At 39.8% G+C, this 22,656-nt stretch overlaps 1 protein-coding gene across 1 annotated transcript in view; it reads right to left on the bottom strand.

The window, feature by feature from the left end:
- Positions 1 to 307: 307 nt before the first annotated feature.
- LOC311509900 (P protein-like) overlaps positions 308 to 22,656 on the bottom strand; it is a gene marked incomplete at its 5' end in the record, with an annotated part of 31,823 nt that continues 9,474 nt past the window's right edge. The window contains 9 exons of the mRNA XM_084575340.1: positions 308 to 1,287; positions 10,032 to 10,125; positions 10,895 to 10,988; positions 13,485 to 13,589; positions 14,344 to 14,403; positions 15,012 to 15,139; positions 20,207 to 20,315; positions 20,452 to 20,509; positions 20,973 to 21,120. Coding sequence (XP_084431466.1) covers positions 1,200 to 1,287; positions 10,032 to 10,125; positions 10,895 to 10,988; positions 13,485 to 13,589; positions 14,344 to 14,403; positions 15,012 to 15,139; positions 20,207 to 20,315; positions 20,452 to 20,509; positions 20,973 to 21,120 — 884 coding nt within the window. The remainder of the gene's footprint in view (positions 1,288 to 10,031; positions 10,126 to 10,894; positions 10,989 to 13,484; positions 13,590 to 14,343; positions 14,404 to 15,011; positions 15,140 to 20,206; positions 20,316 to 20,451; positions 20,510 to 20,972; positions 21,121 to 22,656) is intronic.

Here is a 22,656-nt window from a genome sequence, read left to right on the forward strand (position 1 = left end):
AACTCAAGAGAGGCTGAACTAAATATCCATTCCCACATGTCCAACATGCTTCGCAAATTAATGGAAAATACGAATGGAAAAAGCCACAACGCAAATGGAAGAGGAAAGTAATCTACATCTGGTCGATTATTGACCTGATCTAGTCTCACATAGCTCATAATACAAGGACATTTTCACAGCACACTCCCAATAATAAAAAACACACATATACATACTAGATAGTATATACTATGGCGACTCCTTTCGATTGTTACTTATGGATACCAAATATCCATAAGTAATAACAAACCAATTGAGACAAGTGACATCCAGAAATACAGTAAACTTTATTGTTCATGTTTGATCTCTGTCGTCAACTGAACATAGACGAGGTTCAGTTTGTTGGGCTGTACAATAAATACAGGTAACAGTTTGACTGGACAAGGTAAGAGGACCTGGTCTGTTCCATGTAAGAGTGTTTACATGATGTCTACTACTACATTAAATGCAGTTAACTGAATTAAATCAGTGGCTTTACATCAGATTGTTGTGTACACGATGCATTAGTATACAATACTTTGGTAACAACCTGCAGCTGTTTTCTTTGATCATCTGTTCTTTTCCAGTTTAATTTATGCCGCTTTAATTTTTCATCAAATGTATGGCTCGAAAATCAATATTCAGACGTAAACCGTTATAAAATCCCTTTCTCTGGGGGTTATGGTTCTATAATAATAATAATAAAAATAAAAAATCAACTGTTTGTTAAACCATGGATGAAAAGTTTGTCTAAAATAAATAATGATCATTCCTCTACGTGTCTCTAAGAGCAAATCAGTGTAATATATGTGCCTTTTTGTAAACAGGCCACATGGATTTTCAAAAGAGTGAAAAATGTGACATTAAATACATAGCTGGAATCACCTGCACCACTTATTACGCCCTCTGAGGCCATAGCACCAAGTACACCATTATGGAGAGAAGCCTTTTCAGTTAAGGCACATTTCCTAAAGTCAAAGTTTTGGTCAAAGCTCCCTTGGTCCTGATGGTCTGAACTGTACTCAAAGACACTTTGCCATGCTTTGAAAATATGGCTTTGGTGCTTCATATGGAGTCTGTAATCTTATCAACCAGTCAGGTTACACAACAGTGAGCTGATACTCTTGGAGGAGCGGTCACATGCACACACAGTCTCTTTGGTTTTGCACAGCACGTGTGGATTACATGTTCCATCCCAGTCCGATGTGGGTGGCCAGCAGGTAGCACATGCCGATCATACATGTCATTATCATCATGGGGAATCCCAACCTGGGAGAAGAAAGCATGCATGTTAATGGAAAGGTCTGGTCTGTTTCCTAAAAAAATCACAATCACAGAACACATAACAATAATACTGTAAATTATAACTTAAAAAACACAAAACGTAATAAGTGTTTTGCTCCAGAGTGACTAGAGTCATGGTCCACCAGGGCTATAACTAGAGACCTTCTCATAACTGGTTCATTTGACAATTATTTTCTCAATCCATGTTAACCTCTAAGCCAGAGGAAGTCATTAGTGGACTTTGGACAGTGAGGAGACGAGACACTTAAGATAATTTTGAATTACATTAAGTCTCCTTGTTCCCATCGCCAGGCCAGAGCAAGATTTGAAAAATGTGTCATTTTTGGATCCGATAATTACAACTGGGCTGGGCAATCTGCCCAGTTAAGCATACTTCTAAAAACGTCAGTGGGTTTCTTCGAGATAGGGTTTGTCCCGGTACAGCGACCTCTGGGGATTACATGGATAATGTGTTGGTCTGTAAAATATTACAAAATATGAAATGGGCCACTGCATATTTTCCTGAATTACAAGGTGAAAACTAAAATGTAACCCTATAAAGAAGCAACTCTGAACAAAGCCAGAAAAGACTTCGTGCCAGCTCTGCAATAACTGGCATAACCGATGACATCGATGGCATAAATAAGTTGATTTGCATGGATCACAATGACGATTCACAATTGTTACGCTGATCACCAACCACGGTGGCTCCCATCGCCAGGCTCGCTGAAAATGACAGAAAAACCCCAAACCTTATGGTCAGAAGAGTTGGAATCCTTAAAGATGAACATCCATCCCACAGCAGCACAAGCTCTACACATGAGCATCTCAGCAGAGAAGATTCACCAACTGTACCACCTCAAAACATGAGACAGCAGCAGCACAAATTTGGACTATTACAACATAGTGATTTTTGTCTGATTCTTAGTTGGCTGTCAGTGCCTGAGAATCAACACTGTGTCCTCATTTCTTGCATTTCAGACTGGACTCAACATAGACTGCTGCTTTCCAGAGCATTTGCGAGACAGTAAAAACTAAACCACATAGATTCCTATTAACAGGGCAAGTGTTAATAATTATAAAGAGCATAAGAAGTGAAAAGAAGGTACAGAGTGTTTATTCATTACTTTACAGTGGTATCCACTGTAAAACATGCCTGTTTCCAGTGATGCGCCATAATGAAGAAAGACTGAATTATAATAGCAGCGGAAAATGTTTTGTCAGACAAATGAGGCAAACTGCCTGAAGCATTTTGTTCATGAATAAATATTTGATAAAGTGGTGGGTACTTCACAATGTCGTGTGACACTACAGCTTCAATCTACATCTTGTTTTGTTGTCAGTGTTTAATTTTATTGAACCAGTTTTATTGTTTTTTAGTATTAAACCTGTTTTGGTCCGTGTTATAAAGTAAAGTTCCTAGACAACCCTTTCAGATGTGTGACACTTTCCTGAGCCCCACTGGGTTCGTTCCTGCACAGCCAGTGTCCTGCACAGCCTCTTCAGAGTGGGTACAATTTCAACGTCATTAATTACCCTGCTCCTACAAGACATGCCAAATGAGATGTTACGTAATATTTGTGGACTAAAATTTCCTGGGAGGCCCATCAGAAATGCTGATATTGTGCATTAGCCTTTTTAAAGGTTAGCCCTCTTCTCCATTTAATGGCTGAAATGTAGTTATCTTCATGACGCAGCAGCAATGATCACTCATCATTCATTCATTCCTGAATTAGTGTTAATTTAAAATGAGTCCTTAGATGGCTCCACAACTACAGATGGTTTGGTTGTCTAGCATGTCCTACATGGACACATGGCTGCTCTGAGGCCCAGAGATCTGTTTGCCCTCAGTCTGTGGCACAGATCAGTTTTGGAGAACAAAAAGAGAAACTAAACTTAATGTATAATTAGTGTGCTGCGGATCAGTTTCTGTCAAACCAGCAACAGAGTAATTAAAACTACAGCACTTGGACTGATCAATTAAGGGAGTCATATCGTTAAAATATCATTTGGAGCAGATGTTGCTTCGCACAGTAATGGTGCCATGTGAGATGTGAGACTGAGTCGATGAACAAAATAAGTCAGGACCAAAACAAGAGACATGAACATGTTGCTGCTGTATTAGCCGTACTAATCACCCTATTCAGATGAATGAAAAGATGATGACGGTCAGTTATTTCAGATACACGGACAGTCATTATAATAATAAACTTTATATTCCACTGGGTGTACATGTGATTTTTCCAGCAGATGTCCTCATGTGGAAAACAAGCACTCTGATGTAGATTCTATTAAAATTACTACACTCAGCTCAGAAATGCTACACGGAAAGCTTTGTCAAATGGCAAGGCAAACTATGCAAGCTTGATTTTTAGAGAGTTACGAAAGGTTACATGCCGCTTTTCTAGGTGGGTTTTGTGTTTACCTTGTTTTGATCCATTCATCTCAAGGTCTGAGGACAACATTGCAGCCTAGTATGAGTATTAGATGAGTAGTGAGTCACAGCTGCCCGTGACTTTCTTTTTTCCCTATTTGCTTTCATAGATTGACTCGCCTGTGTGAATAGTGCTGTTTACTATTAGCTAACGTTTCCTTGTTACGTTTCCAAAAAGCAAACTGAAACCAGGGCCACTGGATTTGTATGGTTTCTTAAGGACGGTTCATCAGAGTAGCCTCTTCAGTTTGAGATACCTTCACAGACTTGGATAAGAACTTTGACTGTTGACAACACACATCTGATCGCTGACAACCTCATGAAGCCGGTTAAGATGTGTGTTATTTCATGGTGTTGATGTCTTTAGCATGCTTGTACATTGTAGAATAGTACAAATAAAAAAATAAACCTAAATGAATTCGAGTTTCCAAACTTTTGAGTTTTTATGTATGCCATTGTTTTGTTAATATACTTAAGATTTATTTATATCTATATAACGGCATTTATCAAAGTCATGAACTAGGTCAGTGTACAGATTGGATATTACTACTTTACAACCAGAACTGTTGACGTGAGATGTGACAACAGAGCCAATATTGAGGCTAATAAAGACATCAGGACAACAGGAGCATTTGCACTACTGATAAATGTGACTGATAAATCTCTCTACACAGTCACTACTACACAGAATACCATATCCACAACATATGTACAAAACGCTCACAGTTACAAAGCTGTTTGTGTTTGTGTTTATTAGGAGTTGTAAAGCTACTGGCCTACTCTACCTGTTTTCTGTTGTATAATATAATGTTGTCTTAATCAGAAGCTGTTTCCCTAGTTTTACGATGACCTTGCTGAATGTCCCCTGTATCAGTTCTTCTGCTCTAAACAGGCAGATAAAAGCACAAGAAGTCCAAAGATCCTAAAACTAAAGAGTAAATCCTGTGTGCATGTGAGCGTATTTCTGACAATTATGTGTCATCGTCTTACTCTTCATTGCTGCAACTGTTTCTTCATTCAGAAAGATAAAATTATGCAGTTTTCATTTATTATGCATGTGGAAATGTCACATTAGTACTTGATCTGAAGATTAATGAGGCTAGTCAAGCACTTAAGCTCATTATTTAATGATTTCTGTACAGCATGGTGGTGCATATAAATTGTAACAATGCCAAAGTGTCTGACTAGCCAGCTGAACTTAGATACAAAGGCCAGAGTGATTATCATTTTTATTTACACATCAAAGGTTTAACCAGGAGTGAATGGAAAGGAAAACCTCCAACAGAAATGTTCAACAAAATACATAACACTACACAACGGTGCCTAAGCAAATATTTACTATGTTTGCAGTTCAATATTTATTATTAAGAACCTAGAGTTTGACTTTCCCAATTTTATGCAGTTTATAATACTGATGACCTTTGTCTGCATAAAACTTCCTCTGGGGACATAATGACTTAAATGTGTCAAAGAAAATGGCTTTTGCAATTTACTAGTCTTGTACCAACAACACACTGACTGTGCTTGAAAAATCTAAAATGTATAGTACGCCATTAATCTACTCTATGTACAGTACACTCATTAATTATTGTTTTTTAGTTTCTAGTTTCATAAGATTTTAGAACTTCCGGCTCAGCCATGTGGATCCCTTTCTGTGTAGTTAGACATTGCCATAAAATTGTAATGACAGCACAATGTTATAAGATGTCTAAAACAGACCAAACAATTAACAATGTTGGTCAAATGTGAAAATTAACAACTCTTTTCTTTTAAGTTTCTGTCCTCCATAATTATAGTCATGGAACGGTCAACTTGTTGCATATTATGCCTCACTTAACAGTTGCTCTTTGGCCTTTGATCCACTATGGCAAGGTGTTCCACAGGGTTCATTACTTGGTCCTCTCCTATTTGTACTGCACATGCTAATTTCATCTGTCCTCCGTTAACCGATCCATTTCTATGCAGGTTCAACTCTACATTGCAGCCATTTATGTCATCACTGCAACTCACTCCACTGTCCACCTTTCCTAACTAAAATTAAACAACAGATGCAAGCCGGATGTCTGAAACGGAACTGACATTTGTGTTACAATTAATTTTTAGGTAACGGAATAAACTGAAGTCTTTCATTCACGCAGATCCGACTCCCCGTATGACAATGGATTGAGTTCAATCCTCACACCGTGCACCTTCCCAAAGCTTGCAAATCTCTCACTGTAGCAATTCTAGTATTAATTTCTGTGCCTTAATACCACCATCAAACTGCACCTGAAGTAAAATCTTTTTAAATGTCCCGACTGAGCAGTAGTTAAGGTTCACTTGCAAAGGTCTAAATATATTTAGCCTCATTTGTCTGGTATTAATTAACTGTTCCTCATCTGCTCTACTAAGCGTGGCTATGCTTGTAAAGGCTTCCATTAAACAGGAGAAACACACTCAGGTAACAAATTGTGGAAGGTTTATGACTTGAAGTCCTCATTTGGGTAATTTTCTTGCAATGCCCTTGATTTCAGATTCAAACAAAACCATGTTCTAGAAAGAAACCATCAACTTTCAAAGAACAAAGATGCAGTGTTGTGTTTGCATTTCTGTGTACAGCTAATTATAAAATTACATGGCTGGACAGAAACATTCAGCATTATAGATGGAGTGTAACAACAGCTCAGTAGTGTTTAAACTGATCTGTATAGGTGGTTGGAGAATGCAGTTCTCTACTACCAAAGTTAATGGTTTCTGTCATTTCTATATATATTTTTCATTAGAATTATACAAATTGTGAAAATGGGATATGTGCTTTCACAAAGCCAGGGCCTTTAAATAACCCATTAACATGAGGCCACTGTGATTATATCTTCGTGGAATGACTGTCTGGTTGAGATGGATGGAGGAAGGAATCTAAAGTGTTATCATAGTCAGACAAGCTGAGGTCACCTCCACACAAGTCTGCTGAGTAAAACCTTTTCCCCATCACAGCCACAGCATGAAGGGGCAGAGGGCAGATGAAAAAGTTGCCACAATACGGCATAGATAGGAACACGGTTCACCTTGTCTAAAAATTCCCATCGTACCGTGAGATCTCACACACAGTGACTTAATTGCATATGATGGGAGCTCTTTGAAAGTCCTGATGCAATCTCAAAGACTCTCTTTAGATAAACCCAGGGGATGTGCTTCTCTGACTGTGCAGGCTGTATGACACAGAATGGAAGTGTTCTCTGTGACATCAAATGACCTCTTTTTATTTAATACAGTCTTTAAAAAACTGTGACTTACAAAATGCTAAAATCTGCAGTGTTTAGACAGTGGAGAGGAACAGAAAATATCCCTTGATCTGAATCTTTCAAACATATTTTGGTGCTTTTTAGATTTCTTGCAAATCAAGGAAGAACACCTGCGGACTCCAGCACAGGTCTCCTCTGCAGATGCAGAGGGCTGTATGTAGGAAAATGTTAATTCTGTCAGATGGTGTAACACAGACAGGGAGCACACCATCGACAGGTTTAGTAAATATCACTGATCATCTCTTTGTTTGCTCCTAACAGGCATGTGGATGTTTCTTTGACACATACCTCTCTAATGGGGTTGCATGTCATGTTTCAGATGTTGGTCAGTTACAAACAGTTCTAACAAAAAATGCTGTCACATTTTTGTTTCTGCAAAATAAGGACTATATTTTGCAGATAACACATCTGTATTTTTTATTTATTATTATTTAATTAGTATTATTTTGACCCCAGGGTTTGCAGTTTTTCAGTTGTTATATTAGTAATCAGATAATTATTTGTTCCAGGATGTATGTGTATATTGTATTTGGGTTATTTTATTCTCTGTACCATTATTTGTCTTTTTTATAGTAATGCTGAAATGTTTTGATTTAGATTTTACCATGTAAAATAATGTATTGTATTATTAAGAAGTGCATTTCTCTCAGTGTACTAAACTGTTAAGAGTTCAATACATTGCAATGAGAGCAGTAGTGCTAGCTCATACTCTGCTACACTTTCTAGTTTATAGAGTAGATGCTTTTGTCATGCTCCCTGGGTTAATGGTTTGAGGAGTGGAAAATGATAAGGGGCTAGAGGCTTGAAGGAAGCAACAGGGACCATAGCAGCTAACTGCTGAGCTATTCAGAGCCACTCATTTTCTTCTGTGATGGCCTATCAAAAAGGCATCCGTGTCCCTGTGGGCTCATCTGGCCCCTGGATTCGACCACCTGATACAACACTAGTCAGCCCCAGCTGCCTTGAGTCACAGTCAGACTTCTCTCCTCCTTACCTGTCTCTCTGAGCAGCTGTGACCCTTGCCATAGACAGCCAATTACAGGAGGTGCTTCAGCCAAGAGCAATGCTTCTATTGCCTAACTGTAAACACAGCTACAGCAGAAGAGGAGTAGAGCTGACAGGATGCAACTGTTTCCATCCATTTCAATGAAATCCCATGCAGATTGACGTTCCTTTGTCTGTCCAGTGCAGTGCAAACAAATTTGTCAACATACTGCTAACTAACGGAGATGTTTTCCAACTATTATTTGATTTCACTACTACTTCAAAGCAAATCAGGAAGCTGACAAAACACTATGATTAAATATTTAATTGTGTGATTATATATATATATATTTTTTTGTCATAGACAGACTTCATTCTTATCAAAATATGAGTCTGCTAACATGCCATTTTGGATTTTGTTTTGCACAGAACTGAATCATCCTTCAACCAGTCAGAGGCATTTTATAAACACAATCAACGGCACACAAATCACATGTACAACTACATCACTGTCACTCTTCTATCCATCTCCAGAACAACTTCTGAGAAGCTTGCCTGGCTTCCAAGAAGAAAACTCATAGCAACCTACCACAGAAACCTTAAGTCACACCTTTCTGATTATTAGCAATTAGTCTTTGCAATAGCTGCCATCTTAGTTTGGTGGGCTAGGATGCTAACATTTGCCAATTAGCACTGAAACAACAACAATGCTGAGGCTGATGGGTCCGACAAGTGCTTTAATAACACAGCATTTATACCATCTTCACTGCAAGCAATTGGTGAGCTCACAAATAGCCCTGTTATTCCATCTGTTGAAAACAATTTCTAATCTTGATGATGTAAGATACACTCATAGTCTAAACCCAGCTACAGACACTGCATTCAATCATTAAGTGTCAGTGAAGGAATGTCTGAGCACAAAGCAGAGTTTCATTTTATTCCACCAGCAGTCCTCTATTCATCCCAAAAAGAAATGATCTGACACGGTCTCTTTTCATCATTACATATAGCACATTTAGCTCCACATGCCATTTCCAAGTGATTGCACATTAAGCCTAATCAGGCTCATATTCATCCCTCTTTCAACATTACTGACCACTTCCGCTTTGCCAGCAAGCAAATTGCAAAGTATGTCTGGCTATTACGTCACCAGAGTGAAAATTACCAGTGCAGGTGTCAACTGGGGAGGTGGCCTACTTACCAGCTTGAGATAGAATAACACTTTTCACCAGTCATTTGATTTTTTTCCTCTGAGAGGGCTTCACTCAGTATAAATTTAATCAGTCATGCTTATTTTTATGCACATTTTCATGACTTTATGTGACAGACTTCTTTTTCTGTAAATAACCTTGCCGCAGATCGATTTCCTCCACATTCAATTTAGTGAACTTTTCTCAGTGCCTTAACATCGTTACTGAAGACGAAGCAAACTAGAAGGATGGCCCAGACTAGATAACATGAGCTCAAGCGTGTCGTGTTGTTTCCTGGATTTAAGTTACTAACATAAGACTATGCCTGTTGTAAAAAGATACAATAAGTGTATACATTTCAGCCTTAAATCCAAAATTATTAAAGAGAGTTTCTTGAAGACAATTCTGCCACTTCTTGAGTTCAAAAGAACCAGTGAGGTTTAAAAAGGCTAATAATCTGTAGGTGATACAATCAGGCAAAACATCCAGTTGCCTGTATTTAACGCTTTTGGATACAACATGACCTGGATGACTGAGAACCTTCACAGAAACACTTCCAGCCTTAAAGAAGTTAGTATCGCCTTCCACATTTTAATTTTAATGAAAAGGGCTTAGGGAAAATGAAAGTGTTTGCAATTCTGGTTCTTAAGTGTGAGTTTTTAGGCTTGTCTCAAAATGTTCTCAGGCACATTGTTGGCATTTCTGTTTCAACATATGACAGACATTAATGTGTAAGTATCCCTTTAGGCAGAATAGCCTATGGTCCAGGATTCCCAGTAAAGTCTGACATTTCCCCAGGAGACCCTTTTCTAGCATTGTGTGAAAGGAGAAAGGACTTACTTGAAAAACTCCACAAAAGAAAAGCCGTATCCGTGTTGCTCAGCAATCCCTGCACACACAACGTTGGCTGATGCTCCTATTAATGTGCCATTTCCTAAAAAGAAAAGAGAACAAAATGAAGGGAAACTGTTAATGATTCACTTTTTGAGTCGGAGTTCAGTGCCACATGAAACACATAATTCAACCTTATGAGCACAAATTACAAAAGACATTCAAATATTCAACACTTCCGCTCCGCTATAACAATAATGAGCATCCTCATCTTTCAGCATTCAGTTGGCACTTTCAGTGTTGTTGTAATCTAAAGTTTTGCTGGCTTTAATCTGCTCTAGGCAACATTTTAACAGTCAGCATGCGTAGCCATCCCGCCCTGCTATACTGCTCACATCTCAGAATGTGTCAGTGTGGGGATGGAGGTTGGCGGTGGCAACATCATACTGTCGATCGATAAAGGCCCGTCACAGCGCAGTTGATTAAACTGAAACACTATGACAGCTCTCTCTCCGTCTCTATTTGTGTCCTTCCCACCCAAACAGAGCCATGCTCTGCTCAAGGGCCGGCTGCTGGGGTGTAGTAGAGCCTGAACAGGGCGTTCTTTGGGGGCCTTGAGGCTACTTTCACAAAAGGCACAGCATGATCTCCCCAGGGAGTGGCACAGCTGTACAAAGTGTGGCTGTCACCTGGAGCAAATAATGGCTCCTTCAGACAGAGGCCATCAATAAAAATCCTTGTCTTTCAAACAAGGGATAAGATATAAGTCTCCTGTGTCTGTTGGGAAGTCTCGAAGGCTGGTGTGTGTTTTACCGTCCTCGTTCACTATTTTTATAATACAGTGTATGAATGTGAGAATACAAAACACTTACCACCAAGACAGGCTCCCATCGCCAGAGCATAGATGAGAGGCTTTACTGGTAGATTCACGTCAGCATCCTGACTCAGGTTGATGAGAACAGGAATCTGTGATTACCAGAGATAAAATCATTTTTAGTGTGGAAAACCTCTTGACAGAAAATGATTAAAATAATTAATCAAAATAATTGTATATGGCTGGTGATGAGCCAAGTCATTTCCCACCATAGTGGTAGAACAGTGTGCATTCAATCATTTCCCAATTATTTTCTTTTCTGAATATTGTTGGATTATTTTCTCAAGAGAATGCTGTGTAACATCAAAGCGTGTGTGTGGTCCGCATGGTGTGGTCACTGGAAGATGGTCTGAACATGAACAACATGCTTCAGCATGTAAGCCACTCATAGAAAACAATGTTTACATACATATGATGACCACTGTTGGGTGCACATTCTTCCAAAGATGCATCAGGTCAACTACTTGGTTATATAATTTTAAGGTAGTCACATCGCTCGGTGGGTAACGCGTTCACACTGCAACTGAGCCGCTCAGGGGAGGGAATGCAGTTGGGCTGGGACTGAACGGAGTGCAATTGACGAACCGACCTGAGGGATAAACGTTCCCAGTTTCAGAACAGTGACCTGGGTGTGAAAGCACCCTTAGAACAAACACTTAACAATGATAGCTTGGTTCTAAAAAAAAAAATCCATGTCGCTTTTTTGTTGCCTGTCAGATGAGCTCCATGCATTATGTATGCCCAATGTGTATATTTGATTTGACTGTCACAATAAACAACCTTGTGTTTCGGTCAGTATAGCAAGCTTTGCTGTTGCACTATTATTTTGGAGGCAGAAACTGAATCTGTTCCATTTAGTTACCTTTACATACCAGTTATAGCTTTCACCTAACTGTTGGAACTTCTGTGCATCTATGCCACCTAGTTTTAATGCGGATTAATTATTTTTAAATCAAATTCTGAGTTCAGATGTAATGGAAAATTACATTTTTATTTTTACTTCTCTCATATATGCTGTCTGCATTTGCTTGTGTGACATTTTAGCCCACATAAGTTCATCATAGGTTTCACTATAAGTTCACTGAATATTCACGGTAAGTGTAAATCTGTATTGAACTGTCTAGGTACAACTGCCAACATTTTCTGCATCCTAATCGCACCACCACTCCTACGCCCTCCTTGTCTCCTTCTTACTTCCTTTTTTTAGCAAAACAGGTTGTGAGTAGGTGAAAGTACTTTTCCACCAGCTCCACGTGCACCAGCACGGAAACCCACATTCGGGGTGACATGCTCGCAGGGCTTTTTCTGAGTCTGAATCATTACTACCTTCTCAACAACCCTCACATGTTGAATTTTTCCACGACATTTTCTCATGTAACCACTAGAGACCACAGAAGTATCCCCTGGCATACAAGTAGAAGCACAGACCAAAGCTAACGATGTTGTCTGTACAGACCTGAGAGCAGTATCAATACTCTCATGTAACAAAAAAGCGTTCTTTGAAAATAAAAGAGCTCCTAAATTGATTCGTGCATACATACATTTTCTGAACAAAAACACTTTGGACTGAATGGGGGGAAAACAAATATTTCTCAGCTTTAGTCTATTGTGACAATCAGCAAATGCTTTCTTATCAGCTGTGCACTGAATTGAAACAGATACGCTTTGAAGTACCTCTCTTTTCAGGTCGCACAACGCTTGCATGGGCCTGAAAATAAGGAAAAACCTATCAGCGAAAAGGACATTTTCCAAACCCCTGGTAAACTCTGGTAGGGGGGCTGACTAGTCAAAAATCTCAAGGTTTAATTCTAGCATGCAGCATCCCATTCTGTCAGTGGGATAACATCACTTTCTTTTCTCACTGTCATTTTAATTGAGCACGCTGGCACCCCTTTGAAACACTGATCACTGTGCAATCTATTCATTTTCGGTAAAACAGACAGCTGACAACAAAAGTGGTGAGGCAGCAGTTGGTCAGACATTTGTAACAGAATGAATTGTAAGACACATCTGTCCCCGCAGTTACAGTAGTTGCATAATTCATGTGCCTGAGAACGGGAGTCATGAGAGAATATTTTGTAGTTACTAATACACATTTCAATCACAATCAGACTCTGTGTGCATGTTCAGCTCTTGTCTTCTCACGTGTCGGGCTTTTTCTCACAGAAAGTTAAGAACATCAGACGAGACGAACAGATAACACAGCTCAGAGTGATAATTCATAATAAAATATTCTGGAAAACGCAGATATCATGTTGAAGAGAAACTACCCAAGTAATTTATATTCCACTGTTGACTTCTAAGTCAAAATGTTTCTTATAGTGGTAAAGAAGAAGCCACCAAATCTTATTTTATGTCAAACACGTCCTTCTGCTTTGTCTTTATGTTCAAATATGTACAGACTGAAAATAACTCAAATTACATTCTTAGTCATTTTCTGTACCAGCACATTTATTTTGTTTTACTATAGGAGCTATCTGGAGTATGATTGAGACCATTTTTTACTTTGCGTAATCTGCATATGACTTGTTTTTTATAACAGTACTGTGTTTGTGTGATATAGTGGAGTGTGACATGAAGCCTCTTACCATGGTGGCCGTGAAGGGAATGTTATCAATGAGAGAAGAAGCCAGAGCCGAGACCCACATCACCAAGATAATGGCTATAGCCAAGCGCTGGTCTTCTGGCACCGCCTGAGAAAGAACACAATAACAGTGACAGATAACTGCTGCTTTCATTGCCGCTCACAAGCACACGCCTTCCCTCAGCCCGATTTAAATCTAACACACCAATTATGTTCAGCCTTTGACAGTGCCTCGTCGGGGAGTGGAGCCTCCGCGGATGGAGCTGTTTGGATTTGTGACATGTCCACAGGTGGTGACTTTGAGTTTTATCTCTAGGGCTCTGCCGTGCACACACAGCAAGGCCAGTTCTCTACATGCAACAACAAGAATGGTGTTGCCTGAACTCTCTTGGTATACAGCAGGAATGGTCAGCTTTACTACATCCGGCCCTTTTACCTGTCCTGCAGTTGTATTAAGAGAGAAAGGCAAAACAATTCTACCCAGCATGTTGTCCACTGTTTGAGGACACGGAGCAGGTCAGTAACCATGAATAGCCCACTACCTGTCATGTGTGATTATTAGATTTATAGAGACGCACGATCTAAACACAAGCTGACGTACCTATTACTGGCGCAATTCTCTGCAAAGAGACACCTTTGCTTGCATGATGCACAGAGGCAAGAATATGGGGGAAAATTACCTAAGATCCCTTCAACCGCTGGCAGGAATCAGATGTAAACAAAATAATTGAATTCAGAGCTGTGCACAGCAACAGGATCAATATGCATGAAACGCAATATCATGTCACCTGTGCCCAATTATCAATTATGCCAGCTGCATGGAGACCTGAAAGATGACTTTGGCAATCAAAGGAAAAACTCACTTTTATCAGCAGCGCTGTCTGTTCTCCAATATAGTCGATAAGCTGCAGCTGAGCTAGAGCCTGAAAAATGAAGAGGAGAAGATTAATATGAAAAGAACGGAGGACAATTATTTATAGGCCGAATTAAACCAAGAGAAGAAATGCAATTTGGTTTTTATTTAGTGGCCATTAAACAGACAGAGACCAATCTATTCCTGTTATCATTCCTGACACTGAGAGCAAAGAAAATTATTCACATGCAGGTGGACATTCCTTGTAGGGACTACTTTTCTGATACAGGACCAACGGCTCAGTGGAGAGAAACAACAAAGCTCTCATTGTGCTGACATCGTGCTTCTCTTTCATCCTTTTGCTGGGAGGCTCATGGGTAAAGAAGTACTGTAGGTAATTACTTTTCAGATAAGGAGCTGACGGACACGTTTTCTGTCACTGTACAGTGTGCTGTCAATAGATCTAAGCATTGATCCAGTCTTCCTTTAGTATCTTGCAAAGATGCTTGTCAGAGGAGAATTCAGCTAAACCTACACGTGTCCCAGATCTGGAACCGTGTGCTTCCTGTGCAGACTCTAATGTTGGCATCTGTTTTCGGTTTCTGTCGTTTTCTCAAGCAAACAAAATTGCTGCATATTCCAAATGGCATGCTTTCAGAAGACAGAATCGCGGCATACCTCCATCAAAACAAAGAGACCGGCGAAAAACAGCAGCGTGGCCCACTCCACTCGGTGCAAGATGATCTCGAAATCCTGAATGTCAGCCAGAACCAAAAGCCACAGTGCACCCAGAATAGCGATCCAACCTGAGGGAGAGAGTAAGAAACTCCCTTTATTGATGGAAAACATGCTCACATACTGTACATAAAAATTATTTCATGATCACGTCCAACAGACAATGAGCATGTTGAAGCAGATTTTGAGGACACTTTTAAAATGAGTGAAAACTGTACATTCATTTGATGAAAGTTACACCTGTTCTCTGTTCAGTCAAATGTATCCTCAATCATTTTTTTTCTTTGTGTAAAGACCATAAACCTTGATGAAAATGCTACTGCTGGTTCTTCAAATGCAGGACATAAGTCAAAGCAATAAAAACAACAAAAATGAGAACAAGAATAAGTAAAACAGAGTGCATATGTAAAGAAAGCTAGCAGGTGGGTATCCAGTCTGGTTAGGATGCAGGTGATGGACATAGTAGAAAAAGACTCTCTGACAGCCAGAACATTAATTATCAGTTTTCAACAGAGAATCTCCCTATAATCTGATAAACAGATCACAGCATGAGGAGATACTTGTTCGAAACAAAGAATTTGAACTGTCTTCTGCAGGTTTGATGAAGCATTCATTGAAAAATGTCATTTCAACACTTTCTAGTCTGGAGTACACTAGTTGGCACCAGCCTGCTGATATTTACAATCAGACAGTGAGTTGAAAGAGAGAAGAGTGTGCATCCACTTGGAGAAGATTTGATTAAACAGGTGAGCACCAGTAATTGCCTTGGCCTGGGCCTCTGGGGAAATGATTTCACAACCGAGGTGAATTAGTGAAGAAGGAAGAGCAATGGAAGGATACAGAGAGACGATTGGATAGAAAGAGACTGATAAGGTGATCAAGTCTCAACATCATATTGTAGCTTCACAGCATGTCTTACATGCTCAGAACCTGCTGCTAGTGCCTGGTACTGAGGGACAATGTTTTTAGAAGCTCTTCAGCACTGACAGCCTGACTAAATGCAAAACTCTGTTGGAAATTTACATGAAGATCACAAAGACTCTGAACAACTGGGTAATGGAAGCTACGTGTAATGAAAAGTCAGCACATAATGGCTGACCACTTTGATTTTATAACATGTTTTATCAGATACATGGAGAGCACAGAAGTTATATTTGTGAATGCTAGCTTCACATGACGCTGCATCTCCCTACACCACAACAATCTCCTTGAAACATGCAGATAATGATTTATCATTGGATAGTGGTGAAAACAGAGTAAAGCTGTTGGAAAGCTCTATAATCATATTTTGCAAATACTATACAAAATGACATTGGGGTCAAGACCTGTGTGTTTTGTTCACTAATACCTTTGGCAGACTTGTGGACTGAACTAAATGAAGCCAAAACGCAAGGTTCTCTTGAGGCTGGATCCAAAAGGCACCTCATAGACATCAATGTCCAATTTTACAGCAGAAATAAACACACTGTCTGGTACAAAAAAATAATTGTTTTATTATTATTATTTTGGTCTCTAAAGCTAATTTCTCCAATCCTGACAACTGTGCAGAAGGTGGATTTATATTTAAATCACCTGTTCAATTCAAGTTATTGTAAGCACCTGAAGAAAATGTCAGTGGGGGATTGTCAGCATTAGTCTAAATCCTCCTAACCTTAATATGATATACACCATAAACAGTACATTCGTGGACCTGGCAGTAGTATGCAAAGATGAAACTGTGACCACTTTTAAAAACAACCCCGGACTCAAATTGTCCAAACTATTTTAAAGTCATTTTATAGTTTTCAGTGGGGTGTGATACAAGGTTGTATTAAAGAGTCTGATAACTTGTCTCATCAGAGACGAGACTAGATTTCAAACAAGCCGTGGTGCTTCAACAAGAAAGAGGCCCTAATGGGTTATTATACTAATCCTTCCTCTACACATCCAATACACAATGGTGATTTATGATATTACATGTGAGATATTTCCATCTCATATAGAACACATTAATATGTATTTGCAGGCAAAACAGCATGTTTGAATTTCATGTAAAGCCAGATCTTCAGTAAAATATCAGTCTGCATTTCTCTGGCCACGAATCTGTGTATCCTTCAGTCATGAAACCAAGTAATTCACGACAAAGTGTGTCATTTTAACTCTCTCACATATTATGTTCAGGAAGTAGTAGGACAGTAAGTCAATAATCCCAAAATAAGCAACCCATTAAACATTGCAAAGTTCTTCCAAGCAACATGGAACAAAAAAATACAAAGACACTTGTGATTTTCTCACTACACTGATATTCTCTGACGCTGCCCCCTGACCAGAACCAGAGAAAGGAGCAGACAACAAACCTAAAGAGGTCTCCAATTAAAACGAGCTTTTAGACGAGTCTGAACGCTTTATGAGAGACTCATCTATCATACATGAGACAACAGTGTCTGAGACAAGAAATGTCCTGTGAAGAATGTCTCTCCGACTGTTGTCTTTAAGCTATCCAGAACAAAGTAAATCAAAAACAGGCAAAAAAGATAAAGAGACGTGAGCTAGTAAGCATTCAGTCAGATAAGGATGTGAGGTTTCATTCATCTTTCGCCTTCCCAAACGTTTGACTAAAGAAATAAGATGTTGGAATTTAACCAAGAAGTCAAGATTTTAAAGGATGAAGTCTTAATAGGATGAAAGTCTTCATTGTTTTAAGGATGAAGTTTAAAAGGATAAAAACAATAAAAGCCCTAATTTCAATCTACTCTAAGTTTGTTTTTTTAACATTTTCCAATGACTTTCCAATGAGTCGCAGCTCACAATATCAGAGTAACATTAGAGCATTCAAATAAGCAGGCAATAATCAAACTGAAAAAGATCATGTGAAATTGGAATTTTTAAAACACGTGTGAATGAGTAGACTGGGCCAAACCCCAACTCTGACCTGCATCCATTAATAAGGGCCGTGTTTGGCCAGGATCCTATCCCACCGCAGGGACAGAAAACGTGCCACTGTGGGGTCATCTCCATTTAATAAATGCCACAGAGACGTAACCTGAGCAGCGCCTGTAATTAACTGAGCATGTTTGGTGACCGGGTGGCCTCAGCAGCGAGAGACGGCTGCGGTGGGGTTTGTGTGAAGACGGCCCTCTTCATTTAGGGATAGAGTTAGCATTAATGAGATGCTGTTAAGGTCGTGTGCTGAGAGACATCACAGTCAGAAGTGTCAGACAGAGCCTCAGCCTAAACTACCTGCCACGACTGAATGTGAACAACGCAGCGACAGTGTCTTATTAGATACATGGAGAGCACGGAAGATATATTTGCAGATGCTAGCTTCATATGCTGCTGCATCTACCGTCGCCACAACAATCTCCTTGAAACATGCAGTTAATGATTTACTATTGGATAGTGATGAAAAAATAGTAAAGCTGTTAGAAAGCCATGGCCCGGGTGTCTATAACCATATTTTGCTTCATTATTTCCTTTTCTGTTTCTCTGAACATTTTTACCATTTTGGCTGACGTTTTTATCAGCATTGACATCCTATTTGTGTCTATGAGTCTAAGACCATCATTCACACTTTTTAACTCCACCAGAGGAAAATATCTGCCTATAAATATCACCAGCTAGTATCTAGCTTCGTCAGTCTGCTGGTGTTTCACATCTCTATTATAACTTGATAATCTGACTCCAGCTAACGTTCAGTTTTTGATTCTTCATTCCTCAGCCTGTGTTTTTCTTAGGTTTGGATTTGTGTATTGTTTACCTCCAACCCCTGGTGTTTTGTGTTTGGGTTCTCACTTCCTACTATTCCCAACCAGGGAAAAAATTCAGCCGGGCAAATGAATGTCCACTAAGTGAGGAAGTAAAAATGCAGACAATACGATATCAAGAAAGCTCTAAAAGAAAAGTGGATCTGATTTTAAACACCACTCGTGAGTATGAGAATCCACTGGGACACGAGGATTTGAATAGACAGCACTGTGGAAGAGGCACAGCAGGGGCTGCAGAGATGGGGATTTCAACGGGAGACACCAAAGCCAGCCAAGGGAGACAGCACCCTGGAAACACTGCTCAGCGAGCTGTTGAGATGGCAGCGGGCAGCGGCTCATCGTGAGAGCAGCCTGGCCATGACCCAGAGTGTAAGGATGAAACTCCAAGAGTTCAAGAGGGCGCTTGCCAGGAAAAACAGGATCAGAGACTTAAACTATGTAGACTGTTACGGCTGATAAGATTATAAGATCTGAAAAAGGAAAAGTGTGAAGACCTTGAATTAATCATGTGACCATGAGGAGCAGCCTCAGTGTCTGTACTGGATGCATTGGACTCATAAGATGATAGTGTTTAAGTCATTAGCCTTCTCTAACGCTGAACTCATGTCCTTATTGTTCAGATTTTGCTGAATGGTCAGATAAACCCAACCATTGTTTGGGGAACAGATGACAAAGAAAAGTGAAACCCAGTGCTGCCTAATTTCAGAGAATACATTCTGCTGTGCAGCTAAAATACATAGTTTATTTGTGCGCAAAGTTTTCAACTTAGGAAGGGATCTGTTCAGGTATTTGCAGACAACTTTTTTCTGAAAATAAAAAAGCCTTGTCAGTCGAGGGCAACGAGGTGATTAAAGTTTTGACGAGAGAATACAAGGCACCTCCTTCAAAGATGAATTTTTAACTAGATGAGAGCTTACAAAATGTTGTAGAGAGCACATGTTATGTCAAATCAAAATGGCAATTAAGGAGTAAATGACGTTGTACAGAACACAACAAACCTAAAACAGTCTAAAAGATGGAGCGAACTAGATTCTCTGGGACTCAAACTAATGGAAACATAACAGCAGTGCTGGAGACGGTGCTGCCTATCTTCGTCAAGAAACTCCTCAAAATGTGGTTTAATTTTGCTCTATTGCTGTGTTTCTTGAGCTTCGGGTGCTGTAGCTTCACTGAAACATTGTTTATCAACCCAGGTTGAGACAGCAGCACGTAAACAGATGCAATGTGATGCTAAGTGCAGCTTCATAGCCATGTAATTAGTTGGTTTCATTTCCTAGTCAGCCCATTATTTGCACTGATTTAAACTGCAAGGACAGAGGAAGCTGTGTTTCATAATTACATGACAGAACCCATAACCACCCAGTGGGGTCTATAATGAGGTAGTGCTGCACTTACCGAGTTCAAGATGAATGCTGGGAACAAAGGAGTTGAGAAAAAACATGAAGATCACAATGCCAAGGACGGACACACACTTCACCAAGAGGACCTTGTCAGTTATTCTGTGCTGTGGAGGAAATAATACATCCTTTGTGTTATCACACAAACTTTCAAAGACTAGGCCAACTTCATTATTGAGATAACGTCAGCGCTCCACAGTCAGTCACAGTCATATGTCTGAGGTGAGGCATCAATCATCATACCTTCTTCTGCAGCTCTTGAATGTTTTGTTCCCAGTTCTTATCCTCTTGAGAAATTTGTCTGTCAAACACAGCAACATTTTAATCTCACATTAAATTAAACAAAATACCTGCTAAATGGGTGTCACTGTCAGCTGTTCATGAAAACACAACGCTTGGGTGTTGTTTATGGTAATTCTGTATTTCCCATTGTTAGAAATATGTGATTACCGCTGTGCTTATAATAAATATGCCGGTCCGGAAAGCAGGCGTACCAAAAATGGAACAAAATCCTTTCAGAAGGAAACAAAGCTCCTGTTAATTAGTATTATATCTAATTCTAGTGCTGAAACAATAAATACTGATTTCTTTATCTGGATCATCTAAGGCAGTAGATAAGGGTTGATCTTTGAAAAAAAAAAAAGAAGATGCTAACAATACAAAAATGTGTTTCTGTGATAAACAGATTTGTGAAAATGGCATATATATATATATATATATATATATATATATATATATATAGTTTTCAGTGGGGGTCTGTTAACCTTTGAAAGGTTTTCATCATCTTGCGGAGAAGACTTTCCAGGTTGAGGACTTTTTGCATCAAAAGGCATTTCACAGCTGTCTCCTCTCGGCTGGCAGGGTTAATGCGCTGAGCCGTTTGCTTCCAAACCAGGATCTCGTGCTTGAGTTCTGGAGGAAGAGAGGACAAACACAACAGGAGAGAGAGCCACCTGTTTAGTGCATGTTAAACACATGCCCTACACAGTCATTACAGATATGAAGCTCAGTGGCAGAACGTAGCGTGTGTAAAGCCTGGTAATGTCCCCTACAGCGGAGGCTGATTGAGAGGATATCTTGATGCTTTCGGTCAATATGCCGAGCGAGCGCCCATAGAGGGACTAATGCAGCCAGGCGATGGGCACATTGACCAACTCAGAAACAGACAATGCTGGAACAGAGTTACAGCCTGAGGGAGCGGGGCCCTGGTGTACATATCAGCAGGTGCCATCCTTTTTATGGAAGGTTGCTAGGTGACCTTAATAGGATCTAACTAGCACAGGGAAAAAAACATTCCTGTAAGCAAATCTGCACAATTACCAGCTGTGGCGGGGGGCTTTGAGCTGATTTAGCCACATGCTCTCCTAGGTAGGAAAGGGTGGCGGGAGAAGCAGAAACTCCACAGGGTGGGATTTACAGATGGGCTATCAGTCCTGCATTGAGCAGTCGCCACAGTGATCAACAATAGCTTCCTTCAGTCTGCCTGGAGCCCAGTATGACGGTACAGCTCCACACGGTCAGTCTTCCTTCACTTCTTATATGGTAGCAGTGTGGTTATTATTGGGCAGCTTGGTGGTCTCTGTTTTAATGATCCCCTGCTGATGTTCCCTCGGGTGGGGGGTGCTGTATTTTTGTGGATAAACACTGATAAGAGAGTGATTTTGTTTCCAGAAGAATTGTTAACAGTTGTACACAAATATCCCAGTTTTATTAGTTAGCCTGTTATCTAAGTCCCCAAGGTCTCGTATATGCAAAGAGCTACAGGAGCACAGAATAGATTTTAAGATGGAGGACATTCTCCAAACCAAACAGACCCTGTGGTTTTATTCTCATTAAATGATCTTCCTCTTCCTCTGGACAGCATGCCAAGTCTTCAGGGATGGTCTAATAATTTCCTTTTCTGTTCCCGGATAATTAAGGAGATACTTAAAAAGAACCGTGGTGTACCAGATTAGCTTAATAGTTTATACAATAGCACAATTAGAGCAGAACAGAGTCCTGTGCTGCTCTCAGGCTGATCTCTGGATGAGTGTATCTGGGTTTTTTTCACTGTCAACTAGCCAGAGTCAACAGCTGAACATCAGTGCAAAGGGGTTTTCTGAGAGGAGCCATGTGGTGTCTGGGACACTGGGTGAGTCACCAGACTCTCGAGAGAGACATGCTGGTTAAAGAACCGAAAGATGTTCCACCCCAGTTAATGGTGCCGGAGTTAGCTTTTCATCAGGAGTAATTTCATAAGAATACATTTTAGCCATCCTAAAAATATCTTAAAATGTTACTGTTATCTATTATATCATGCACACAGAGATCCTCACTTTTAGCAACTAGAAATATCTGAGATGACACAAACATATAACAATGCACTACTGTAGAAGTTCCCTGAAACAGAGGAGGTATTGCACATCATATGTTGAAGTTGGTGCCTATAATGCTGAGTTAATTGAGTGT

The sequence above is a fragment of the Chelon labrosus genome (assembly GCF_963514085.1).
Source record: "Chelon labrosus genome assembly, contig: SCAFFOLD_213, whole genome shotgun sequence".
NCBI lineage: Eukaryota > Metazoa > Chordata > Actinopteri > Mugiliformes > Mugilidae > Chelon > Chelon labrosus.